This window comes from Pteropus alecto, unplaced genomic scaffold, assembly GCF_000325575.1.
Source record: "Pteropus alecto unplaced genomic scaffold, ASM32557v1 scaffold45, whole genome shotgun sequence".
NCBI classification, from domain to species: Eukaryota; Metazoa; Chordata; class Mammalia; order Chiroptera; family Pteropodidae; genus Pteropus; species Pteropus alecto.
In genome coordinates this window covers 4,972,580-4,999,669 of record NW_006442491.1, presented here as the reverse complement: position 1 = coordinate 4,999,669, position 27,090 = coordinate 4,972,580, and the positions used below count along the sequence as shown (strand labels likewise).

General features: G+C 44.6%; 1 protein-coding gene and 1 non-coding gene across 3 annotated transcripts in view; one reads left to right on the top strand and one right to left on the bottom strand.

Annotated features, from left to right (window-relative positions):
- Positions 1–5,675: 5,675 nt before the first annotated feature.
- BFSP1 (beaded filament structural protein 1) overlaps positions 5,676–27,090 on the bottom strand; it is a 34,887-nt gene continuing 13,472 nt past the window's right edge. Inside the window, exons 4-9 of one of the 2 annotated variants that reach the window (XM_015596949.2) lie at positions 27,000–27,090; positions 24,346–24,438; positions 20,084–20,191; positions 10,969–11,189; positions 8,635–8,720; positions 5,676–6,796 (exon numbers count right to left, since the gene is read on the bottom strand). In XM_015596949.2, coding sequence (XP_015452435.1) covers positions 5,832–6,796; positions 8,635–8,720; positions 10,969–11,189; positions 20,084–20,191; positions 24,346–24,438; positions 27,000–27,090 — 1,564 coding nt within the window. In that variant the 3' untranslated portion in view covers positions 5,676–5,831. The remainder of the gene's footprint in view (positions 6,797–8,634; positions 8,721–10,968; positions 11,190–20,083; positions 20,192–24,345; positions 24,439–26,999) is intronic. The other variant, XM_015596950.2, reaches the window with a different exon arrangement.
- Positions 22,604–22,710, top strand: LOC112471346. Its single transcript, XR_003043249.1, has one exon. It is a non-coding gene; the product is annotated as a U6 spliceosomal RNA (small nuclear RNA).

The following is a 27,090-nucleotide window of genomic DNA, read 5'->3' as shown; positions in this document are numbered from 1 at the left end:
CACCCTCAAAGATGTTCCTTTGCACCCAAGAGGAGACTCCATGGGCTACTCCAAGCTGGACAGAAGGAAGAGGCTAAAACCTGTCCTTTTCTCTTTTGGCCCCATGTGCTGGAGCCACTGACCAGCCACAGATGACAGATAAGCTACCTGGTAAGCACCTGGTCATAAGGACACACGCATGCAGGTAAAGGGGCAGGTGTACCTGGTGAAGGCACCAGCACAGTGAAGTTATTGACCAAGGGTATATCTCCAGGTGGAGATATATCTCAACTCAAAACCCCTGTTTCTTTGAATGAAACATAAGTCAATGTGGCTTTTTTGTGGCGTTTATTTGCTTTTACCCAAGCATGAGAAATTGGCATCAAGCATTTGTTCTAATCAAGGTACCAAATGGTGTTCTTCATCATTAACATGACAAATGCTATATGAGTTTTGAGCTGACTTCATTCACCAGCAACATCCCAACTACAAACCTATGATACAAAAATTTTAGGATAAACTTGATTATAATGGTGGCTTAAAGATCTTTTCTTATAAGCTTCAAGTCGAAGAGAGATTTCAATGGAATTTTCCAATGTGAAAGAGAAAGGAAGAAACAAGTAAAGATGCCAGGATAGAAATGTCTTCTGTTATGTAAATTGAATTTGGTATTAGATCCTGTTGGTGCATGCCCTGCATCAGGGATCAGCAAACTACAGAGCCCAGAGACCCAATCCAGCACACTGTCTGTTTTTGTATATTGTTTTTTTGGAAATAAGCATGCTTATTTGTTTTTGTATTGTCTGCGGCTGTTTCCATGCTACAACGGCAGAGTTGAGTAGTTATAACAGAGGCTGTACAGCCTGTAATCTGGCCTTTTATAGAAAATATCTGCCAACTTCTGCTCTATAGCTATCTCCTTGGCCCACACCTGAAGTCGCTCGTAGAGTTTCATACATGCCAAGTGTGCTATGTCTCTCTGCCAGCGGGTATTCTCTGGCTGCAGAGATGCACCAGACCTGGTGTGCAACTGGAAAAGTGCCAGGGGATCAGTGCCCCAGGGCCACCCCCACCTTAGGAAGGATGAGAGTTTGTGCAGGGAGATCTGAGCTTCCTAGCCTCCTGCTGGAGATCCGAGCTTCCTAGCCTCCTGTTGGGACAATCTGAGGATGTTCTACCTGGTCTCTTTGGGGATTCCCAGTGGGATGGAGCCCCAGTTGCCCACAGCGGTGGTGGCAGGTTAATGCTGCCTGTGTTGGTGCTTCCTCTCTCCGTCTCATGGCCCCTCTTTCACCAGTCAGGAGACAGAAATCCTACCAGTAATGTTAACAGAGAGAATTAAATATAAAGCATCTTGAACTGAGTAGTATAAAGAAGTATTTCCTACTTAATTAGAAAGGTAAAAGAGAACCTTAAAGTATCACACAGACCAAGCAGTCTAACATGTGCCCAAGTCAGGGGCTCACTGGGACCACGGTGGGGTTCCAGTGAGGGAGAATCCCCTGCTCCAATCGCCCTCCATCCCCGGGGGTGGAGTGTGAGTGCATGTGGTGGGCACCCGAAAACCCAGACATCTGCAGAGGGGCATCGACTGGCTGGTACAGTCGTCTCTGAGGAGAATGTCATGAGGCTGCTTCTGCAAATGTTGGAAAAACTGAAAACTGGATCCGGCTGCTGCTACAGGAAGCACTGCTCCGGCCAGGGTGAAGAAGCGCTGCTGGGGAGATGAAGACAGACAAGAAGGAGCAGGTCCCTTCCCCCTCCTTCCACCTTTTATTCTCCGCCTACCAGGGAGACCCTGGCCAAGCAGCAACAAGGTGGCAGGTTCCAACTCCTGCACCGGAAAGGTGGGCTTGGAGCTAAGAGGTAGGCGCTTACTAAGGGCACCCTGAGTTGCTGTGATCACTGCTCTAATAAAACTCTCCATTTTGTTTAGGGTCTGTTTTGGGGCGACCTAACTTAATTAAAATCTCCATAAATTCTCCATTGATACTGAACCTCATTCATTAGCAGTTACCTTTGGGATCTCTAGGGTCGAAAGCAACAGAACGCAACGCCAACTAATGAAAACAAACAAGCAGCACGTTCAAAGCACGTGGGGTAGCTCTCAGAACTGAAGGAACGCCTGAAGAACCAGCCTAAACCCACCTAGAAAAAGGACGGAGACTGGAGCAAGCCTAGGGGTGGGGATACATAGCAGGAACCAGTGGTGACCACGTCAGAACTACTCCCTCAAGGAGCCAGCTCCACCACTTTCTGTCCTGGTTTCCCTGGACTCAGATTTCCAATTCCAACGACAGGTCTCATCTGGGATACTTGCCCACCCCGCAGCTAGAGAAAGGCGAGATGTCTTGACAGTCTGATCAGGACTATACCCGTGTGGGAGGAGCAACTCCTCAACACAATATCAGAGCTGACACCTGAAGAATGGGAGTCTGTGCTGGGAAGGTGCCAACCAGCTGTCGTAAGTTGGGTCCTCCCAGAAGCGGACTCCGAGTCAAGGAGTTGAGGTCATTTATTTGAAAGGAAGCATCTTTATATAGTGGAACAGGAAAGTGAGATAGGAAAGGAAGGGAACCAATTCAGGACGCATTTATTTGAAAGGAAGCATCTTTATATAGTGGAATAGGAAAGGAAGGGAACCAATTCAGGACACACTGATGAGTCGGTTTCTTCGTGGGTATCTGGGGCTCAGGCCCACAGAGGACTGCAGAACATGCCGTATCCCAACAGACAGGTGAGAGAGCTGGGGTATTTACGCACCAAGTCCTGTCCACCCTGGTTGAGGGCTGCTCCCCTCATGAATGCCCCAGCACTCCCCCACTTGCCCAATTTGCAGACCAATCATGTTCCTAAGGCCATAGGTACACCTAAGGCAGAGAGTCACATGTGCTTGGTATGAGAAGCCTGGGTGTGTAGGCCTGAGCCAGAACAGCGAGGGTGTCATGTTCCTAAGGCCATAGGTACACCTAAGGCAGAAAGTCACATGTGCTTGGTATGAGAAGCCTGAGCCAGAACAGCGAGGGTCGGGGATCTAAGGGGTCAGCAACCAAGGCGGCTCATACAACAGCAGTCATTGGCCACCTACTCAAGTGCCTGGAGAATGGAGGAGTGGGGAGGTTGGACACAGCTTCTCTGTGGGGGAGGCAGCTTCTGGAGAGGCTCAGTGCCGAACTTGAAGCTGAGTTGGAAGGAGGAGGCTGGGGGCCCTCTAGTGTAACAGTTAGGACAAGCCACCCACAGCACTTGCCTTCAAGTGTCTCAGGGCTGGTCTAAGTTCTGACACTCTCATCATCAATGCCACTGGGAGGCCTGCTCTGAGCCCCCATGTTTCCTAACAAGAAATACTTTTTATAAAACTAAATGCTTACTTTCAGAGACCTCAGGGTAAAGAAAAGCCAGGAAATGAACCTGTTCTGCAACTCTGCTGGGGAAAATATAACCAAGCAGGGAAATTGGAGAGTAGCAGCCAAGAAAATGAGCAAGTGGAGCCCAACTAGACTCCAAGATGCTAACCACAGGCAGCCCCACATTTTACCCTGGGAGCCTGGCTTTCAGGTCGAATTGAGCCTGCTCGGAAATGGTGCTTACCTGGTCCCTCTCTCCCTCCTTGACCTCACCTCCTTCCATTATCCCCCCAAGTCCCCTCTGTTTCTCCTCCTTGAACAGGCTAAGTCCATTCCTGTCCCCCAAGGCCATTGTACTTGCAGTTCCTCTGCCAGAAATGCTCTTCCCTCTGATCTGCACATGACTGGCCCATCTTGTCATTCAGATCACATGTCACCTCATCCACAGTCTTCACCTGACCGCCCAACCCAAAGTAGACCCCCAGTCACTCTTACATGTCACCCTGTTGATTTCCTTAGTATTGTCTCTTTTTTTTTTTCAGTTATGTTTCCTTATACATTTCCTCCCTCCAGAATACGTAATGTCTGTGAGAGCAGAACCAGGTCTGATTGCTCTCCACCATCTCCCCAGGGCTCAGAACCATGCCTGGCACAGAACAGGGCCCCAATCCATTTCTGATGATTGAGTGAATATAGAAATGACCTTTCTTTCCAAAAGGATACCCCTGCCTTTTTAAATAAGAATATTAACTGAACACATAGTCCAAAAAATAAAAAGACTTCAGGGGGGAAACAAAAAGGTTTGCAGTGGCTGTTATGTTAAATACGATATATACATTGGCCAAATTCCTAGTACATTGTGATACAGCTAATGGTTTCCATAATTTTCTCTTAAGCTTTTAAATTATAAATATTTCAAAACTGTGCAATGGAGTGGGTCTTCCATTCATCTTTTAGAAAGAATAACAAAAGCATATTTCTTCCTTGAAATCAAAACCTCAAATGAATTCAGAACAAGTTTCAAAGCTCTAAATAAAGGGAAAGTGACTCCATTTAGTATTCTATTATCTATAACAGAGAAATAAGAGAATTTATGACTTAGTCAATTTTCTCTAATAATATGTAGCTGTCTTGCCAGATACTTTTGTTTAGGCAGACATAATAATCCATTTAAGCATATTTACTCAGTGCCCTTAATGTACTCCCATCTACAATGGGAAAGGAGTACTTTCTTAATTATTATAAGTAAAAAAATATTTTTAGACTGAGAAAAATAGACGCCTAGAAGCAAAATAAAAATTTCTGTGAAGATTCTGGTTTGAAATAACGTCTATTTCCTAAGATGCAACACAGTAAGCACCTTTGTGCACATGTGCATTTGTGTGTACAAGACAGCACGCACACACACATATACTACAGCAAACTATATTATGGCAATTAATAAGCCTACAAATCCTCCCCTTATCAGCATAGTATACTGACACATAGTATATGCTCAATAAATGCTTATTAGACTAATTAACTCCTGAACAAGAAACTATGCAGTGACATTTGCTTTTGCTTTTTGAAACGTGACCTAGGTTTGCAATCTGACTGTGAAAATTCGAAGTGACTCAAACAAAAAGACATTTGGTGCATATGCTATGGCAGATGGCATTGGTACCCCCACTTATATCCCCATGACCCTTACCATTTCTATGCATTTCCATGCCTGATGTCCAAATGCCAGCACCTATACTTCACTTGGACACTTTCTCTGTACCCAAAGTTAGCACCCTGGGAGCAGCCCTCGCCACTGCCTGACAGGAATTGATAGATGAATACCCTCTCCCTCACGTCAAGAAGAATAACTCTGTGGCATATGTTCTATTTTGTCTCCCAGAGTCCCGTGGGGGACTGGGCTCCAGCCGCCCACAGTGCTAACAGACCTGGTAACATATCTCTTACTGGCTGCCCTGCCGTCCCTGTCTTCCTCTTCACTGCCCTACTGGTGCTTCCTGAGATCAAACCCCTTAGAAACTACATTTAAATCCTCATGTCAGGATAAGCTTCTAGGGGAGTTAGGACAGATCGCTTTAATCATTTTACTTCTAACAAAACACTACTCCATGTGAGCATATGCTTGTGCTTGAAATGCATTGAGCATGAGCCAATACCATCAACTATCATTTTTGTGTATGTGAAATCCAGATATCCTGTGAGTCTCTAGTGAGTCTCCCAATAACCATGATGAAGGGCTTGTCTCTTTCCTAAACAAGAACAGTTTGGTGGCCATTTAACATAACGTCCTGTCTTGAGTGTGGCTGATCCACCTACATTCCCAAGGACCTGTTAATTAGACAAACGATGTGCAAGCAAAGAAAACTTTTTAATTAAGGCTTCATTGGCAATGCCAGGTGGGCCAATTATAGTCTAACCCAAACAGGAACTCTCACTCTTTTATCATTTTTTCTACATCAAAAGCACTTCCCCTACAGTGGCCCAGAGACATTTCTCCCATGGAGCCTAGGCATTTTCAGAGCCATTCTCTCCCAGTTTCTTCTTGTTTGTCTTCGTCTTTCCAATCATGGTCTCCACAATTACGGCAGTTTCTTCATATGTCTGAATGCTTTCAGTTGAAAACTTCTCAATGGATTCCATCACTTCCACTTTCTCATATGCCAAAGTCCTGGGAGGGCTTCTCTCTTGCAGGTTGCTGCTCCTAGACCCCTGCCCCTCAGATCCACCCTGACTGGCTGCAGGCTTTGGGGGTAGGGGTGCAGATGGTCCCTCTGGACCAGGTACGACCACGAGACAGGGCTTCCTGGGCCCTTCATCCTTCTTCTGGCCATCATGCTTCTCCCTAGGACCTTTCAGTTCTTCAGTGTCTATCTCATTCTCCTTGTCCGCAGTATGCTGGTTGGGTGAGTGTCCATCTTCTCTCCCTTGTGGACCCTCCTGTCCATTCTCCAGAGGGGGCTCAGGCTGCTCAGGAGAGGGCTCAACAGGACTGTCACGATGCGGAGAGTCGTCCTCAATGGCAACAACCACTCCACCCCTGGCTGGGATAGATGAGGAACAGAACCCAGGGTCCACGTAACTAGCATCCCCGGAGACCAGCACATACCGGCCTTTGGTGTAGAGGTCGGCTGGGGGCTCAGGCTCCTTAGGGCTTCTCACTTTCTCCTTGACCATTTTGCAGAGTTTCCCAAAGGCTTTGCTTATCTTCCCTCCATCTGGCACGTCCTCCGGAGCCCTTTCTAGGGTGGGAGGACTTGCTTCTTCACCCTCTGATTCAAGCTTAGGTTCACCTCCTTCTTTAACTACCACCTGCACTGGCTTTGTGTCTTCTGGACCTTTCAGTGGTGTGTCTTCCAGACTTTCATCTGCTTTATCTTTAGCTATAATCTCCTTTTTCCTTGGAATGTTCTTGGGGAGGCCTTTTTGTCTTGGTTTTGCTGTTGTAATATCCTGAACAGCTCTGGCTAGATCTTAATAAAATAGATAAATGGACAATAAGTCAAACATAATTGTCAATGAAAGAGGAAGAAAATGTATTCACTGAAAACTATGCTAACTGTCTTGGAGACCAATGCCTAGCACTGGGGTGGGTTTAGTAATAATGGGGCAAAACAACAGGGAATAAGGCCTGGATCTGTAGCATCCACGGCCTGTGTTTTGAGGTCCCAGCTCTGTCACCAATTGTGCAACTTTGGATGAGTCACTTGACCCCTCTGGGCTTGCAAAGGGGAGGGAAAACACTGCTTAATCTGACACTCACAGTTTCCATCCCATTGAGTACAATTTACTGAGACATGTGATTCTACTACAATAATACTCAGTGGGAGCAGCAGCCCTTGTCTCAGCCCAACTCCCTGATGAGCTTGTGCTGGCTACTTGGGTCCATAGACAAAATGATGGAAACTCATTCCACAAAGTCATTCCTGACTTGGACTTCCCCAAAGGAGAGAAGGCAGAGATGCCTGGGCCTCTGACATGTTCAGAATGGCCTTAGGCATGGGAATCATATCAATTCATATGGCTGCTCCTTTCACATGTGTCCCAAGCTAAATAAATATGACTAACCTTTGCACAGCATCCCTTTCCTCCTGGGTAAAAATGGAAAGCGATGCTATTATGACAGAACTAACAGGAATCCCATTTCCTAGGCCATATTTATTTCTTCAGACTAGCTAAAAGGAAAAACTAAAGGTTTAAGAAACATACAAAATCTAACCCTGCCTCATCCATGAGGATTTTCTACTTCACTCACATGGTGATTTTTTTTTTAACTTTCTCATCCCAAAAGTCTTCTTCATCCCCTTTCTCTGTTAGCCAGAGGACTAAGACAGACAAAGCAAGGACATCTTTGTGATTCATAATGAGAGAGCAGAGTAATCAGGAAATGGCAGAAAGGGGCTATGAAGTCGTAAGGGAGGAGGGGGTGCAGAGTGGGACCCATCAAAAGAAGCCAGCTGGGAGCAGATATGGGAGGAAAGGATGCTTACAGGACCAGCTACAGAATTTCAGGGCTGAGTGCAAAAAAAAGGCAGGGCCCATGTTCAAAATGATTAGGAATTTCAAGACACTGGTTGCAGAGCATTAAGCCCTTGCAAGGACAGTGCCCTGTGCACAGGTCACATGTCTCTAGAGCTAGCAGCCTTGGGTGTCTGGGGACTGGGGACTGCTGCCCCTTCCAACAGCGTTCTAACTCTGGAACCCCATTTCCACGAACCCCTCTGAGCTTTCTGAGACACATAGATTTGAAGGCACTCTAAATATGGGCCACCAACATTATGACCTTCTCTTCTCTCAGAACACCATTTGTTCAGAATTAGGGAGATTTAGCCATGAGGTGGCATCTCACAGGCGCTTGAAACCAACCCAAAAGGACCATATGTGGAAGGCAGAAGCCACATTTGCCAACCAAGCTACTTCTGCTCAGTTGAGAATAGAAGAGAAAAGGAACAGTAATTGAATATTTACTCTGCTCCAGACACTGGATTAAGCACTTTTGTATAGTCCATTTAATTTTGGGGGTGGGGGGGTAGGGGGATACAATTCAATATTCACTTCAATATGTTACTTATTTGGTGATGGCATTCCCAAGGTGGTCTGCCCGACTCCCCCCGCCCCCACCTGATTTCTCCCCTTGTGAACTTTTTGGGCAGACATCAGCGAGGCAGAGAAGGAAACCGCACCTGAAAGCATTTAATTTCCAGATGGATTGGAAGGGAGCATGAATATTAAGTTCATGAAGAAAGCCACTTTTTTTCCCCCATTTTTTCAAAGACAGAAAACAGCAGAAGCTGGGGATGGGAAGCATTACCTTTCCTGCTGGGCAGAGGGCTGAGAGAGGCTCCATGGCCTGGAGTGAAGAGAGTGACAGGCGTTTCAATGAAAGCAGAGCTCAGCCTGGCAGAAAGGACCAGAAAGAGGTGGTCACCATCGTTAGTGCATCAAGCCAAACAGATGGTCAGGGGGTAACAGTGATCCTCTAATTACGAGCAAAAATGAAAAAAGCTTTCTCTAGATTAAACTTCTCATGAACCACATACATATTTACACACTAAATGAGGTTATAAAGGAAATAATCATTTCTTTGAGATCAAGCCATAAACTGTGAAACTCATAGAAACATTGGGACGTGGGGATTGTTTATAACGTCAAAATGCCACTTCTCTGTTGAACAGTGTGTTTTTCTTTTTGTTTTTGTTTTTAATAAAAGAGTGGCCAGCCCAGGCTGACATACTGAGGGCAACCAGAGTACAATAGCTCCAACTTGTTTTATAGAGAGAAAAAAGATAAAGCAATTTAAACAAAATGTAAACTAGTGAATCTGAGTAAAGAGCATTCATGAGTTCTTTGTTCTATGCTTGCAACATTTCTATCAAAATTAGTATATTAAAATTAGAAGTTATAAACAAATCAACAAAAGAGGTATCCGGTTACCTTTTTGTGAAGCCCTGCCTTCAAAACAAAAATTTGCACAAGGACATTTAAATGCCAGTTCAAGATTTATTTTTGCAAACGTGTGCATAAAGCATTCACTGTGACATAAATATAATTTGGAATTATGCATGATACATTGACTATAACTAGAGGAGGAAAAAAACCAAAATTTTGGTTTTCTTGTTAAACATTCAAGTACTTGCAGCCAAAATAGAGTACCCAGAGAAAAAGAGAGAACTGCTCCTTACGGGGTACTTCTGGGTGCTTCTCTTTGAATTTAGTCTAAACCTAAAAATGTCAGCAAAAATAAATCAAGGAATCACAACTTTATAATAGAGAATCATAGCCCATATATGAGGTGGCTGTCCCCAATCTATTCTCTGATGATAATTATAGATATGGATATGGATATCCACATCATCACAGATGTAGGCGATTAGATGTAGGTGCCAATACAAATAATGCAGCTGTAGTTATAGATGTACATGTACATGATGTAGCTGTTGATGCAGTTGATACAGATTATGTGTAGATGTATATATACATGAAGGTATAAAGATAGATGATGTAGGTGTAGGTATAGATACAGATAATGTCAGTATAGATGTAGATGTCAATCTAGATAATGTAGATACAGGCTATGTGTGGATGGAGATGACACAGATGTAAGTGTAGATGTAGATATAGGTATAGGTGTAGATGATATCGATGTAGATGTAGATGATGTAGGTGTAGGCATGGATAATATAGATATAGGTGTAAATAATGTAGTTGTAGGTACAGATGTACATGTAGATGATGTAGATATAGATATAAGTATAGGTATTGACTTAGATGATGTGATATAGATGATATACAGATGATACAGATGTAAATGATGCAGACGTAAGTTTAAGTGTAGGTGTACATCTAGATATAAATGATGTAGGTACAGATGTAGCCGTACATGATATAGACATAGATGTAGGTGATGTAGATAATGTAGACGTAGGCATCAATGTTCACACGTAGATGATGTAGATACAGAGGCAGATGTAGGTATAAGCATAGATGATGTAGATGTAGGTGTAGGTAAAGGTATAGATGTAGATGATGTAGAGGTGGGGATAGAGATAGAGACAGTGACAGAGACAGAGATGTATTTCCCGGCTGTCTGAAAGTGAGTAGAGTGCAAGTCACAGCTCCATTACGGACAAGACCAGACAGTATATTGACAGTCACATTATAGACCCAACCAAGTGATAAAAATCATGCTGGCCGCAGCAGCAGAGGACTTCTCCAGTATCAAGTACTGTATAAGGCACCTCACCTGCAGCATCTCATTAAATACTACTGATCAACCTCTCTGCTAAGACGATTTTGTCTTCAGAGGCCTGTGGAGCAAAAGTAGCCTCTCCATGAGACTTCTTCTGACTGCCAAACTCAAAATTTCAAACATTCCCACCAACATCCCCATCGTCATTCCCCTCTTCCCTGCCATAATCTCCTCCATAGCACATAGCACTTGTCATAGGTCATACTCCTTCTGTTACAAATTCATTCATCATTCAAGCTCCATGAGGTCACGGATTTTGTGTTTCATTCCCTGCCACCTCCCCACTGCCTAAAACTGGTACATGGAAGGCCCTCAACAAAGATTTGTGGAATATATGAGCCTCTGGCAGCAAGGAGAGAGTAGCGCTCCCTCAGCCGTGCTCCTCTGTAACCACACCTGTTGCCTTCATTCTCAATGATCCGATGATACCGGTCCAGCTCATTCTTCAGGGTTTGCTGGGCGACTACCAGCTGCCGGCAATCATAGGAAGACTTCTCCAGGCTCCTCTCAGTCTCTTCAATCTCCTTCCGCAGGGTTTCAATCTGTTCGTTATAGAGCTGAATCTCGTCATCATAACACTCCTGGGCATCTTTAATAGCTTGTTCCAGGGTCGCTGTCTGTGGGCAAAGACACAGCTGTAAGGAAACCCACTGTGCCCTCTCCCTTAAGACCCAGACTTGGAAGGGAGAACCTGGACTCAGTGTGTCAACTCTTGTTTCATTTATGTGTTCCTCTGTCAGCAATGAGTTAGCAAAAATCTGATAGCCAAAAAATAAGTTAAAAGAAGAACACATACTAAACAGAGAAGATGTTATTTTTACTGAAATAATTAAGGGGGGAAGAGTTTCCTTGTTCCTATTTAATAATGATGGTGCTCTATTTTTCTCCATGATCTCTGATCAGTAGTTAGTTACCTGTATGTTTTGGCAGCTAAAATGTATGTGTGTGTGTGTGTGTGTGTGCGTGTGTATGTATGCATGCATGTGCACACTTGTGTACACAGAAAGTAACTTCAGGAAAACACTATTTCTATATTAATTGAGGGGAAGTCAAAATTAAAGTGGGAAAATAGAGGTGGCCTTATTTTCACTTCAAGACCTTCTGACAATTGTGTGTGTGTGTGTGTATGCATGCATGTGCACACTTGTGTACACATAAAGTAACTTCAGGAAAACACTATTTCTATATTAATTGAGGGGAAGTCAAAATTAAAGTGAGAAAATAGAGGTGGCCTTATTTTCACTTTAAGACCTTCTGACAATGCACAAAGAGCCATAAGTATACTTATTTATACGCTTAGTATTCGTAGTCATGATTCTTTTATAATCTCATTTTCCCAAGTAGAAAAGAATCCAACATGCACTATTGGTCCTCAAAAATAAAACGGCACTGGAACAGCACTTCCCAAACTGCAACGTGCACTCGAACTCCCTGAGGATGTTTGTGAGCTGCAGATCCTCTCTCAGCAGGTCTGGCATGGGGGCCAGAGGCTCTGCATTTCTAACCAGCTCCCACATGATGGCGCTGCTCTCCGGACCACACTTTTTGAGTTATGAGGGTCTAGACAGGTATCTGAATTCGACTTCAAGTATGTCCACTACAAGGCATTTCACACATACAGCTAAATATGCATCTTGGACAATCTAGAGCATGATTGTTCCCGTGATGATTTGATTCTTCACTTTATATACAGATGTGGCCTTAGAATAGTGAAGTTCCCTAAGTGATGGCTTTTGAAAACCTAGCTTACAAAGGTCTTCAGAAATGTATCTGTTGCATCAAGAAAGAAGGAAGGGCTGGGGGGGAGATAGAAAAGGAGAGACAGTGAGAGGGAGGAGGGGTACATGCACTAGACACTTTGGGAAGATGTGTGCCAGCCCGTGTCATTCCCTCGTCTCATGACTGCCCCATCGCACTTAGAGAAAGGTCCCGGCAGTGATGTGACACCACTCTCCTGATCAGAGCCCTAGAACCAGGGCTGGGCCTGACTCAGGCTGGTCTATCATATGCTTCCTCTCCTAGGAATTTGGAAAAGGATCTCAGAATAGAGATCCTTTCTATTCTGCAAGTTCGGGCAGCTTCATATAAACTGGGTCTGAGGCCACCATTTGAAAGTGGCAATCTTTCGTAACGGGCATGAAGAAGCTGAGAAAGACAATTCTTCAGAGATGCAGAGAAATGAAGCCGAAGGGCAAAGACAAACAGAGACAAGGGCACCTGTGGGACGAGAAGACAACAATGAGAGAGCTGCTGCCTCGTCCCGGTTCCTGGTTCCTGCCACACACCCTGCTCCAAATGAAGCCGAAGGGCAAAGACAAACAGAGACAAGAGCACCTGTGGGACGAGAAGACGACAATGAGAGAGAGCTGCTGCCTCATCCTGGTTCCAGGTTCCTGCCACACACCCTGCTCTCAGACATCATCAACTACTTTTTAGATCCTGTGCCTTTGGGGGGTAGGGGGAAGTATGTTTACAGTGGAGAAACATGGCAGACACCACCTCAAGCAAGTGATCCAGGTCATATTGCCAGTGCAAAGCTCCCTGATAAGATGCACTGACAAGGACACATTGCTTCTGTGGTGTTCCTGCCACAAATGCATAGCTTCAACCTAATCCTCAGGAAGTGTCAGGGAAGCCCAGATAGAAGGACATCGTACAAAATACCTGGCCACGAAAGATGTACACTGTCTCAGATTGAAGAAGACTAAGGAGACACGACACCTAAATGCAAGTAGGATCCACGACCAGAAAAAAATGTTAGTGGAGTAATGGGTGGAATTTTTATCGAGTCCATTACTAGGATGAAGTCGTTAACCTTCCGATTTTCATCGCTGTACTGTAGTTAAGTTGTTAATATTCGAGAAAGCTGGGTCAAGAGTGTGTGGGAAACCTCTGTGCTATTTTTGCAACTTTTTAGAAGTCTAAAGTTATTTCAAAATAAAACTGTTTAAGCTAGTTTGATCAGGTTTCTTTTCTCATAAAAGGGGAAAAAAAAAAATTCCATTCAGTTACCTGTAACGTCAAATACAGAGGCACACCCACTAATTTCCGGTGCAGTCCCGTATTCTTACCCACACCAGCATTTTGCACACACTAGGAAATGCTTCCAAAAAATAGAAATTTAAAAGTCTTGAACCTCAGAGACTAGAAGTTATCTGGGGATGGATGAACTCCAAAGTCAGACTCTCCTTTTCTACAGAGCAGATCCGAGAACTAAGCCTGCGGAACGCTGGCTGGTATGGCTGGGGTCCAGAGCAGAGGCCAGGGATCCCAGTGTCAACCAGGCAGCAGGGAGGCTGTGAAAGATAAACACAACTGTCTTTTATCAAAGCTTAGCTTTCTCCCTCATGTACAGGAAAGAGCTTGTGCCCACAGCACCCAAATTTTAAAAGTATATATATTCCACAAATTTCAAGAAAAAGAGAGATGGAGAAAAACCTATAGGTTAAAAGACTTCAAGTCTATGGCCATGCCACCCTGAACAAACCCACTCCCATCTCATCTCCAAAGCTAAGCAGGATCGGACATGGTTAGTACTTGGATAGGAGACTACTTTAGGAAAATCAGGTGCTGTAGTTGTAAAAAATAAAAAATAAAGGGTTGTAAACTGACAAGGTCTTTGCAATCTGTGAAGTCAACCCAGGGTTGCCTCGCCTTAAAAAAAAAAAAAAAAAAAAAGACTTCAGAGACATATAAACCAGTTACACTGTGGACCTTATTTGGAGATCCCAATTCAAACTGACAAGGTTTTTGCAATCTTTGAAGTCAACCAAGGGTTGCCCCGCCTTAAAAAAAAAAAAAAAAAAAAGACTTCAGAGACATATAAACCAGTTACACTGTGTAGACCTTATTTGGATCCCAATTCAAACAAACTTTAAAGGAAGAAACTGTGGAAAAGACAACACTGTCTTATTCCATTTACATGACAATCTGGAAAAGACAAAACCAGAGAAACAGAAAACAGATTCAGCGGTTGCCAGGGGGTGTAGGGGAGGGGTTGACCAGAAAAGGGCAGCTGAGGGGATTTTGAGGTGAGGGGACTGTCCTATATCTTGATTGTGGGTGTAGTTACAGCACTGTATGTGTTTGCCAAAAGGATATACTGTGCATTGCAGAGGGTGACATTATATGGAACTATCACCCCAGTTTTAAAAATTATAAGACAATTGGAAATCTGATCCCTCAGTGGACATTTGGTGATATTAAAGAATTGGTGTTCATTTTTAAAGGTTCATTTTGCAGCCTATAAAAATAACACTCATATTTTGGAGATATGCATTGAAATATTGCTGGATAAGATACATGGTGTCTGGTATTGCTTCAGAATTACACGGGGTGTGGGAGGCATGTAGGTGATGTCAGAGGGGCCATGTGTATGTTTGAAATACTTCAGAATAAAGAATAAAAGAAAAGATTAAATATGAAGAGACTCTATTACCTCTTTTGGGTATGGGCCAGAGCGGGAGTAATGGCTGTGTTAGTGAGTTCTGACATAGATCAACTCACCAGCCTCATAACTTTGTGGGGGAGGGACTGATATTATTCCCACTTTAGAAATGAAGAAACTGAGGCACACAGGCAGTGACTTGCTCATAAATACAACAGCAAGATTCAGATCCACCTGTACAGGCTCTGAGATACTTCCAGAAATCACGAACATTCCTGTTTCAGTCTCCTTCCAAGCTGCAGGGGAGCAGTGTGCATGCTCACACACAGGCATGCATGCACGCACACACAAGCACACTCCAAGGCCCCAGGAAAACTCTCCATTCCCACAGATCAACAGGCAAGCACTACAAGCCTATTCTCACAAAAGACACAGGGGACTTGTATGACCCCCATCAGACCCCTCCCTGAGCCTGTTCACTTAGCAAACTTTTAAACCATAAATAGGATAGCGAAGGGTTGTCACAAATTGGGAAATCAGAAACCAGGAAAATGTCATCTATAACCTTTGGATCATCAGGGCAAGCACGATATTTCTTATAACTCACGAGCTAGCGGTTGGTTGTTTGGTGGCTGCCCTCTGACGGAGTCTGTGGGAGAACTGCCCGCCTGGGAGGGAGGCCCGGTAGACAACTCAAAGGCGCCTTCCAACCTGTGACTGGCACAGGTGCTCTGCATGAATCTGCCTGTGTCAACCTAGGTTCCACAGCGTCTAGTGAAGTGCTGACCAGGTTTATAAAACTGGACTTATGTTCACATCAATGTGGTCTTTATAGTTCAATAATTTAAACTATTTATCACAAGAAGGAGTGTTCAGGGAATGTATTAAGAGGCCGACTTTCACCAGCTCGAAGGAGCCAAGGAAGATGTCCCTGATATGAGTGACCTTAGCACAGGCATCAGGCGCTATCCAGCACCAGCCTGGCTGTTGGAGAATGAGACATGGACCCTCCTTCTTGGAGCCCCCAGTCCAGCAGGGAAGGCAGCTCCGTCACATGCCCACGGAGCACACAGAGAGGCCCAGGGGCACTGGAGGGTGTCAGGGAAGGCTTTCCGGAGGTGGTGGGGCCAGTCCTGGGTACTGAAGAGGAAAAGGGACTTCCAGAAGAGTAGTGATGAGCAAAGGGGCAGGTACCAGGAACTGCAGGAAAATACCGGGGGTGGAGAGGAGGGGAGGAGAAGGGACAGCAGCCTACAGCCAGCCCAGGGCTTCTTAGAAGAGAACAGCCAAGCGGATATTGGAGAGAGAAGCAGGTGGAAGGTGTGGGCCATGTGGCAATTTGAACTTCATCCTGAGCAAAGGTGACTATTGTGTTTCTGCTTTTACCAGTTATATCATCTGGTTTATAGCCATCTCCCTACTGAGCTGTGAGCAGCTAAGGGCAAGAGCCATGCCATGCTCTGCTCAGTATCCCGTGAATCTCAAGTGGAGCTTGGCAGTAGAGGTTGAATGAAAAAGTATTCAAGCATAGCAGCGGGGCTTGCCTTTGCAAAGAAGGGGTCAACAGGGCCCCAAGACAGCACCTCATAGTGAGCCACATCTGGAGGGGTGACCTCCTACATCAATCTCCTTAGGCCCCCAGACTCCTTTGGGTCCAGGTCTTTTTTCAAAAAGGAAAACAAGAATTCAAATATCCTCACTGATTACACACTGTTTTACCCAAACCTACCACTAGATGGTGCCAAGCAACTTTAATTAGAAATGCTACCCGGGAGGTTCACTTTCCAAATAATATATGACGTTTTTCACTTTCCTGTCACAGAAACTCTCAGTCGATGCAATTTAAAGAATCAGAAGTGCCTGCCTTTTCTCTTCCACCTATAAGTGCCATCCCCAAAGGGATGGGTGCTGTGTCTCCCATTCTGTGGACTAGTGTTCTCAAATTTGAGCTTCAGAACCATCTGGAAGGCCTGTTAAAACAGATTGCTGGGCCCCACTCCAGAGCTCCTGATTCAGTAAGTCTGGGACGGGCCTATGAACTTGCATTTCTGACAAGTTCCCAAGTGATGCTGATGCTGCTGGTTCAGAGAGCTCACCGTTAGGCCTCCGCTGTAGAGGGTTCTGGAAGCATCAGATGCCCTAACCATAGGCAGAACCCTGTCACATTGGATCCCTCAGGCTACAAGGAGCTCTTCCTCCTCCAACCTCCTCTGTGTTCCCCAGTCATAGCACTGGCCATGCCACCCAATCTCCTTTTGAGCACTCAGTTTAGCTACTACGTTAGGAAGCCACTAAAACCTTTTAAAATCAGCAAAAGCCAGCCTGAATAAGGGTGTGGAGGGCCCAAGCTAGGGACTCAAGTGGACCAGATGTAGAACATTCCATCCCAGCCTGGGATCTGTCCCCACACCAGTGTTCTCAAAGTGTGGTTCCTAGACCAGCAACAGCAGCATCTAGAAACTTAGAAATGCAAATTCTTAGGCCATACCCCAGACCTACTGAGTCAGAAACTCTTGAGTAGGCCCAGCCATATCTGTTTTAATTAAAGTTAATTAAGCAAAATTTCCATCCCCATGACCTTTGCCCCTTGGTGTTAACACTTATGAACGTGTTACATTACTTGGCAAAAGGGACTTTGCAGATGTAATAAAAGTTCTTAATCAGTTGACTTTAAAAAACAAGGAGATTATTCTAGTATTTCTAATCACATGGGCCCTTAAAAGCAGAAGTTAGAATGATTAGATGAGCTAGCAAAGAAATGTGATCCTTGATTCTACAGACACACAAGATTGAATTCTGCCAACAACTTGAAGGATGCTGAAAGCAGATTCTTCCCCAAGGGCCTCCAGATGAGGTGGACCAAGGCCGGCTGACAACTTTATTTCAGCCTGTGAGACCTGGAGCAGAGAGAAACAAGCCTGCCCAGACTTCTAACCTACAAAACTGTGAGATAAAAGTGCTGTTTTAAGCCCCTATATTTGAGGTAATTCATAACGGCAGCAAGAGAAAACTAATACAACCTCTGTTTCATTAGACCCACTGCTAGAGTTTGTTACGGTAGTCCCCCCTTATCCACGGGAGATACATTCCAAGACCCCCAGTGGATGCCTGAAAACAAAGATAGTACTGAACTTTCACTTTTCAATTAAAGGAAGCACTTTACAGCTTCTCTTTGTCACATCCAAATTGCCAGCATCAGTACTTTTGCATTTTAGGGCATTTATTAAGTAAAATAAGTGTTATTTGAACGCAAGCACTGTAATATCCCAACAGTAGATCTGATAACCCAAATGGCTACTAAATGACTAAGGGGTAGAGAACATATACAATGTGGAGACGTGGGACAGAGATGATTCGCGTCCCAGGTGGGACGGAGGGGGATGGCACAAGATTTCATCACGCCACTCTGAACGATGTACAATTTAAAACTTATGCATTGTTTATTTATGAAATCTTCTATTTAATATTTTCTGACCACAGTTGACCGCAGGTAACTAAAACCATCAAAGTGAAACAGTGGATAAGGGAGGGACTACTGTATTTAATGTAAGTACATATATTATTATACAGGATATGATTTGGTAACATTTTGATAACTGTTTCAATAGAATTGGTTTCCTTTTAATTATATACGGACTTTATTTTTATTATAGACCTTCAACATTTTCCTAAGAAGGGAGTCCAGGGGCTTCACAAGACTACCAGCAGGAGGAAATAGCACAGAAGAAAAGGTAAAGCCCTCCAATTTAGAGAGAAAACGACATCAGACTATTACGAGTAAGTCTTTCTGCAGCAACTATGGGTGGGGACAGGTGGCCAACCAGACAGTTCCATTTCCTAGTCTCAGAAGATAGGTTAATCCTTTATGAAATGTTTCAGTTTCATACTCAGCAAATACATATGTGTACGTAGAGGGAGAAACATTCTTTTGCTCTGGAGCTGGAATTTACCACATCAGGCTGGGTTCTTCCATCTGTCTCAGTATCTAAGGCAGTGTTTTTCAACTTTATCACCAGGGCCACAAGAAGAACCACATTTTATATCATAAACCATACATATCATATAAATATGTGTGCATTTATTTGAATATATATTTATATATACATATTTATTAAAAACATGGTGTCACAAAATAAATCCCTTTCTAATTGTCAAGCACTCTGTTATTTCTTATTCTATCTTAGCCTTGTGTCAATTTCTTCTTTTTCAATTCCAGTCAATTCTACTGAATTCATTTTACAACCTGAAAATGAGCTGTAACTACTGTTTTGAAAAACACTGGTCTAGACAACGACTGAGCTTGTGTCCACTTCCTCAATCACACGCATGCACACACACACGTATACATATATACATATATGTAAATATATGCACATGCATACATAATACACACATGCACATATACACACATGTACATACACATACATACAATACGCACATATACACACACATACACCTTCCCTCTATCCTTTCAGGACCTCAGAGGAAACCACACACTACCGGGTCACCAAAATGGTGTACCATGGAAACAGGACTGAGCTTTTCTGTTCAGTTTAGTTTTCAACATAAAATTCACTCCAAAAAAGGGGGATGGGGTATGTGGAATTCTGAGCTGAGCAAACATTGACATAACTATTCTTTTCCAGGTTTGTAACCAAATTCCAAAGGAGAACTTTTAGGTCAAAAGAGAAACAGGAAGCACAGATTTGAGGAAGTGTAAAATAAAAATCCCAACATGTATACATTTCTTATTTTTAAAAACAAGTTTAAACTGGGCAAAAATGGACAGATTTTACAGACAGCCTTACCCTTGGTGGGGAAGGGGGGTGTGAGGGCACCCTCTGAGGGGCCAGGAATTAGTGGGACCCACTGTCTCTGTTCACTTAGGACTTTTCTATTCTGCACCCTGAGAAACCCCTCAGTCCAGGGCAAAGCCAGACAGCTGGTCACCCCACTCAGAGTGTTGTTTCTGGCTGAGCACTGGCACACAGGTGTGTTGTGTTTGTGAGAATCACCAAGCTGAATACGCGTGCACTTCTCTGCACAGACCTGACACTGAATAAAACATGTTGTAAACCCTGGATGTCCAACAGCAAGTTGGGGACGTGAGGAGGTAGGGCCTACCTGGGCCTGTAGCTCGGCTCTCTGCGCCTGCAGGAGAGACAGCACCTCCCGGCCCTCCTCCAGCTGACTCTGCAGGGCGGCTGCCTCCCGCTCAGTCAGGAGCCTCTCCTGCACAAAGAAGGCCAGACTCAGCACTCACACACACTTGACATGTGAGAAAATCCAAAAGGGAAAGGGGTGAGGAGGTGTGGGCCTGGTTATGTTCTGCAGGTTTGTGCATCCCCACCAAATTCATATGCTGAAGCCCTAACCCTCAGTGGGATGGTACTTGGAGCTGGGACCTTTGAGAGGTAATTAAGTTTAGATGAGGTCATGAGGGTAGGGTCCCCAGGATGGGATTAGTGTCTTTATAAGAAAATAAAGAGACACCAGAGCTCTATCTCTGTGCTACACCAAAAAAAAAAAAAAAAAGGCCACATGAGAACACATTGCGATAGTGGCTATCTACAAATCAGGAAGCGGGTTCGCACCAGGAACTGAATCTGCTGGCCACCCAATCTGTGAAATTCATTAGAGCAGCCGGAGCAAAGACAGGCCCATGGTGGCCACTGTTAATGCCTTTTCGCCTTGTCTTCAACATCTGAACCATAAATGCTGTGAGTGTAAAATGTGAAGACATTGTCAGGAGACCCACATTTTAGAGCTGGTTGTGCCACAAAGTCTGGACGAGGCACTTTCCCTTCTGTCAAAAGGAACACTCAGAATGCAGTCTCTTGTAAGGCTCTATTCTCCGTGTCTGCAGAAGGCATGGTCAGTCTGAGCCCTGACCATCAACTATTCCAAGATGCTGCTACACAAAGCAGGAGCCAAGGGGCACAAGAGAAGCCAGGGCCCTGGTGCACTGCTGCACTGCCTACCAACACTCCACAGAATGTTCTGGAAGGAAATCCTCCCTCAATCAGCCTCTCCACTGTCTATTCAGAAACGTCCAAATTGCTTCACAAAAGCCTGACTGCTCAAGAGTAGTGCCTCTGACACAGAACATGGCCTCACAGCCAGGCAAAGTCAGAAACAAGCATGTGTCAGTGCACCATGTTCAAGGCCATGTGTTTAAGGCAGCCCCGCCTCTCCCTGAAAAGTGGCTGGAGCAGCAACACAGAGCCAGCCAAAGCAAGACAGATGTGCTTAAAGAGGAAATGTGTGTCTGGTCCTATGGTCTGACCCCATGGGGAAGGCGGGACTTGAGACATAACTGTAGAAGGACCTCTTCGACTGTATGTGTTTATGCCTGCGTTTCTCGGTACACGGAGGAACGCAAGCTCTCAGTCTCTCGCAGTTCTCTCAGTCTGTCTCTGTCCTCTGTTTCTTTTTATCTCAGTCCCTACCTCCCTGCCTCAAAGATGCAGACAAGGGGGTAGCTTGGAGCAGAAGGGGACTTGTGCCCCTCGGTATCAATATACGGAGGACATAAAGTATATGGAGATATACCACACATCCTAGACCTGCAGCATCAGGATAGAAGCGGATCCAGTGTAAATGTATTACACTGCTTCCCACCAGGGCCCTGCCTGCTTGTCTGGCCCCACATCTTCTGACTGCCTCGCTCCTACTCATCTTACATGCCTCTCCACACCTGCCCACAGCCCTCGGATACTAATTGAAGATGAAGGGAGATAGCCCTGAAGCTGTTAGCTAGTAGCTGGAACTAACTGCCAGGCCATGATGCTCCCTACTTATAAATAATGCCACACCCAACATCTGAAGATGTCACTCTGGGACCATGGGTGAACGAGACAGAAACGAGACCCCTCTGTAACTATGTCTGAGCTCAGACCAAAAGACTACTACGTAACCACAAAAATGGCCAACATCTGCTCTCCCGGAACACGAGTGATGCTGCTCAATTTCCAGGTACAGCTTTAGCCACACTCCATTCCTCTGCCTCCTAGACACAAATTATCAGGACGCTTGGTCATAGGACCAGCTCCCTCCTGTCAGCACCCAACCCAGAGCAGGACCCTGCTTACCTGACCCCTCCCCCAGATCACCTAACACACTGAGACACTCTACAAGTGTCCACAGTATACACCCTCCCTTCCTGCAGTGAAAAATAAATCCAGCTTTATGTAACTACAGGCCTGTCCCCAGTGGCCTCTGACTACAGGGCACTGACATTATGCTTACTGACACATTAACCAGTTGACCTGTGTTTCTATAATTAGCAATGCTAATTGCATCCTCATTTGAGCAAATGTGACACACATTTTCTAGGATGATATAAGAGTCAATGACACAACCTGAAAGTGACCATCTAACTTGTATGTAGAATTTTTAAGCTAAGATTAATCAAGAATGTGATTCTTTCTAAATCTGTGCTTCTCCACCTTTAACGTGCACATGGATCCCTGTGGATACTGCTAAAATGCAGATTCTCACCCAATGGGTCTGCGGTTTGCGAGGCCAACGATCACCGCCAACAAGTGAAGCCCTCAGAAGAAGCCTAATCAGTTTCCCCAGTCTTATAACTCAGAAGAATTTCATTACATGGAACAGATGACATGATTTAAAAAATGTACTCTGGTGCTCGCTTCAGCAGCACATATACTAAAATCGGAATGATACAGAGAAGATTAGCATGGCCCCTGCGCAAGGATGACACGCAAATTCGTGAAGCGTTCCATATTTTTTAGATATCAAATTGTAATGTACACCTGAAAATTATATAATTGCATTAACCAATGTTACCCCAATAAACTTAAAAAAATAAAAAATAAATAAAAATAAATAAAAAATAAATTAGCAGCAATGCCTAATTTACTGCAAAAAAAAAAAATGTGCTCTGGTGTAAAACACCTTTGAATTAGAGGGAAAAATGTGTTTGCAAAATAAAAAGGAGGTATCTGGAAAGAAATCTCTGACAAAGAAAAGGCTTTAGGAAAAGCTAATTTAGGCCTTTGTAGCAACCTCGGTTTCACTGAGGAAAGTAGAAACCTGAAATGATCATTGGCGGACAAAAATTGTCCCGTGAAGGCCAAAAAAAAAGAGACTTTCCTGCCTCTTAGATGTTATTTGGTAGAGTTCAAGAGTGTCTTCAAAAGCAAGTTTGGAAATTTCTTAAGCTTTGATATTAAAAATAAAAATTAAGTTAAAACAAAAAATACTCAAGCAGTCAGCTGCCCTAGCCCACTGGTTATACAGGCGGCCAACTGACTTGGGATGTGGTCTGGACAGACTCCTGGGCAATTCTTAGTGCCACCAGGATTGAGAACCACTATTCTAAGTGATCCTTACCAAAAACAAACAAACAAACAAAAAAGCATCTTATCCATTGACCAGTCCACAAACCCCGGTACCAGACTACCACAACCTCTGGAGAAGAAACACATGACATTTCTGTTTTAATCTGCATTCTTTATGGTGTATGTTTATATGTATCATACTATGCATCACAAACTCCCATAAAACACATTAAGAAAAAAATACATTGATATCCTTTTGTGCAGTTAGAGAGCTAAGTGAAGAAGGAACATGGAACATTATATTGAAAATAATGTTTCACATCCAAATCCCCATTTTTAAAAAGTTGGCTTCAATAATCTCTATCCTTTCCAGAAAGTTTTCATGCCACAGACTCACATAATCATTAGCAGACCCTGACCCTGAAAATACAGTCACTAATATCTGAGGCTCTCTGTATTCAAAACTTACGGTCAAATAGATAAGAGGATTAAGAAAACAAACCACCCATTAAAAAATGGGCAAAAGACTTGAGTAGATATTCCAAAAAAGAAGATATATGAATGGCAAATAAACACATGAAAAGATGCACAACATCATTAGTCATCAGGTGATGGAGTTAAAACCCCAGTGAGATGCACAGCATACCTATCAGAAGAGCAACAAGCAAAAGTAAATAAATACCTGACATACCCAGTGCTAATAAGGGCACAAAGCCAGTGAAATTCCCCCACGTTGCTGGTGGGGATGCAACAAGGATACACCATTTTGGGAAACAGTCTGGCAGTTTTCTTATAAACTATACAAGGAAGAACAACCCATGATTCTCAAGGAAAACACCTAAGAAAATGGCCAGGGACACAGTTTATATCCTCAGATGTCTAAAGAGCAGCATTCGCAGTCTGAGTAGTAGAACAGAAAACTTTAAATGTGAACATAAGGTCAAAGTGGAGAGGAGTCAACCCACTGCAGCTCCACGCAATCTGGCCTGACGCCTCTCCCTGCGTACCTGTAACTAGCCCCACAAAGACGTCAGAACAATCTTCGAATGTGCTTTCCCCTGCAGCCAGGGCTTCGATTCTTACCTCCCGCATCCCACCTGTAATTATAGATGCTTGAGGGGTGGTCTGGATGATCTGCTGCAGGATGCTGACATAGGTCTGAATTTCCAGAAGATTCTGTTGGAGGAAAGAAAGCGTTCTCATTAAAATCTGAGCTTCCGGAGTCCCTCCCTCCAGGATCAAATGACCACAGGGATGAAGGCTTTCACATGTTCCACCATCACAAATAGGACAGGCCCGACCTGTGCAGAGGACACTTTACATCCTTAATTAATCTTCACTAGAACAATGGGGTAGATAAATAAACTGAGGCTCGGTTTATTTTGACATTTCCCTTCAGTTACACAGATGCTTTGCTGCTGTCTCCACAGAGCCCTGGGTGGCAGAGGTATGAGAAAAAAGCAGAAATGGAGGACAAAGACGCTCCAGACGGTTCAAAGGACCCTTTCTGACACTAGAACAGGACTTCAAAGAATGGAATCTGGTCAGTCGGCCCCAGATTAAATCAATTACCTGCGTGAGGCCTCAAACAAGCTATTTATACCTCCTAAAACTCAGGCTCTTCTATAAAAGCAGGATAACAATCTGAAGAACACCTCTGCCCAGCTCTGTGCGTAAGGACTGATAATATCACACAGCTGCCTCCTCTCCAGAGAACTGCCCTTGGTCAGAAAATGGTCATCTTATCCAGGAAACTATGCAACTCGCCCCAAATCCTGCCTCAACCCCAACCCAGGTCAGGGACTCATTGGCACAAGAGTTCAAGAAACCACCTCTCTTGCCTCAAGGTTGGAACAACCTTGTGTTGTGACTCGTGCTCCAGAGCCCCCACCCCTATGGTGGGACCAGACTGAGGCTCACGCAGAGCCCAGGTCCCTGCCAGCTCCTATCCCCGTGCTGTCCCACTCCTCTTCCTCCCGCCCCTTCTCCTGGGTGCTCTCCACCCATATAGCAGTCACACAAAAATCACCACCTCAGGCTCTGCTGATGGGGAGCCTGACCTAAGACACTATCTCATGAGGCTGTTGTTGGGATCCAATGAGATAAAGCATCACAGTGTGAGTGCTTATTATCATTATTCTTAAATGGCTCTGAAGAATGTTTTCAGCTTCTTAGAAACTGTCCCCAAGCACTGCTCCCAGGATTCCAATAAAGTACAGCAGAGGCAGGAGCACAGGGAAGACCAGACTGGACCTGATGGGAAGTTGGAGGAAGCCAAAGAGAGGGGGAATATTCCTTCAACGCAAGGGCCGCTTTTATGCTGAAGCAGGTATACACCAAGGTGGGAAGAGAATCTAATATTTACTGAGCGTTTGCCAAGCTCCAGGTGCACCAGGTGCTTCACCTGTATTATCATATTACCTCATTCTGGGTTTCCCCTGAAGTAGACTGTTACACATTGAATACTGTGTCCTTCCCAAATTTACATGTTCAAGCCCTAACCCCCAGTAGAATGGTATGTGTAAGTAGGACATTTGGGAAATAATTACATTTAGATGTGGTCATGAGGGAGGCCCACGATGGGGTTAGTGCCCCTATAAAAGCACCAGGGAGCTCACTCGCTCACTCTCCTATGCACATGCTCCTAGAAAAGGCCAGGTGAGCACTCAGGGAGAAGGTGGCCGTCTGCAAGGCAAGAAGAAGGCCTTGCTAGAACCTGACCATGCTGGTGTCCTGATCTCAATGTCCCAGCCTCCAGAATTGTGAGGAATAAATTTCTGTTGCTTATAAGCCACCCAATCCATGGTACTTTGCTATAGCAGCCCCCGCTGACTAAGTACAGACCCCAAGAGAGGAATCTGAATGAAACAGTTTAGCTGAGCAAACACGCCAGGAAACATGAGCAATGGAGTGGGGTGGCGAGACAGGGAGGAGAGAGGGAGCTGGGAGACGTATCTGCCAACTCACGTCGGTCACTGGCCGAGGCTGCTGCCTGGATGTTAAGTCCCCAGCACTTCCTGTGAGGTGGAACAGCCCTCCACTGCCTGGATAAAATTCTGAGGGAGGGCTGCCGATACTGGCAGCTGGAGGGAGGACAGAGCCCACTGGAGAGGTCAGCCCTGAGGGTCATGGCCACAGGTCCGCCACATTCAGTTAACCACACAGCTCTGTGGACAACAGTCTGACATTTGCTTTTGAAAATAAAGCAGCTCAGAATGGTTAGGTCACACCCCCATAATCACACAGCTCCGGGATCTGATTTTTCCAGTACACCAACGTCCCCAAGAGTAAGGCCTGTGAAAAGCTGGCCAAGCATTACATGAGAGGAGGCTCCTGAATGCCATGTACTCCCTGAATTTACTGGCTCAGAAGCAGAGTTAAAAGATTATATATATAGCATTTTCTGCATTTCTTCCATTTTTGAGCTGAAACAATTGACAGATTGTACCTTAATCAAGACAGACTTATGTAAAATCACTTTGTAAACTGTAATGTACTATAGAATTATTAGTTCCCAACACCCCCTCTACACACACACACATTATTGCCTCCTCCTCTATGTCCACTCACCAAGAGCTGTCCAGTAACCAACCCATCACCCACTGGTTCAGGGGCAATGCACACAAAAGTAACATGCTCTAGCAGTCTCACCTTTCAACCACGAGTGCCCCCAACTTGTCTGGACAAACCCGAACTGGGTCATCTGGGCGAAGGGCTTTCAGAAGGGTTGCGGTTACCTTTTTGTACCTGTCCTTTGCCGCGCTGATATCGTCTTGTAGAAACTGGGCTTCGATCTGAAGGCGCAGGTTATGCAGTAAGGCTTCATCA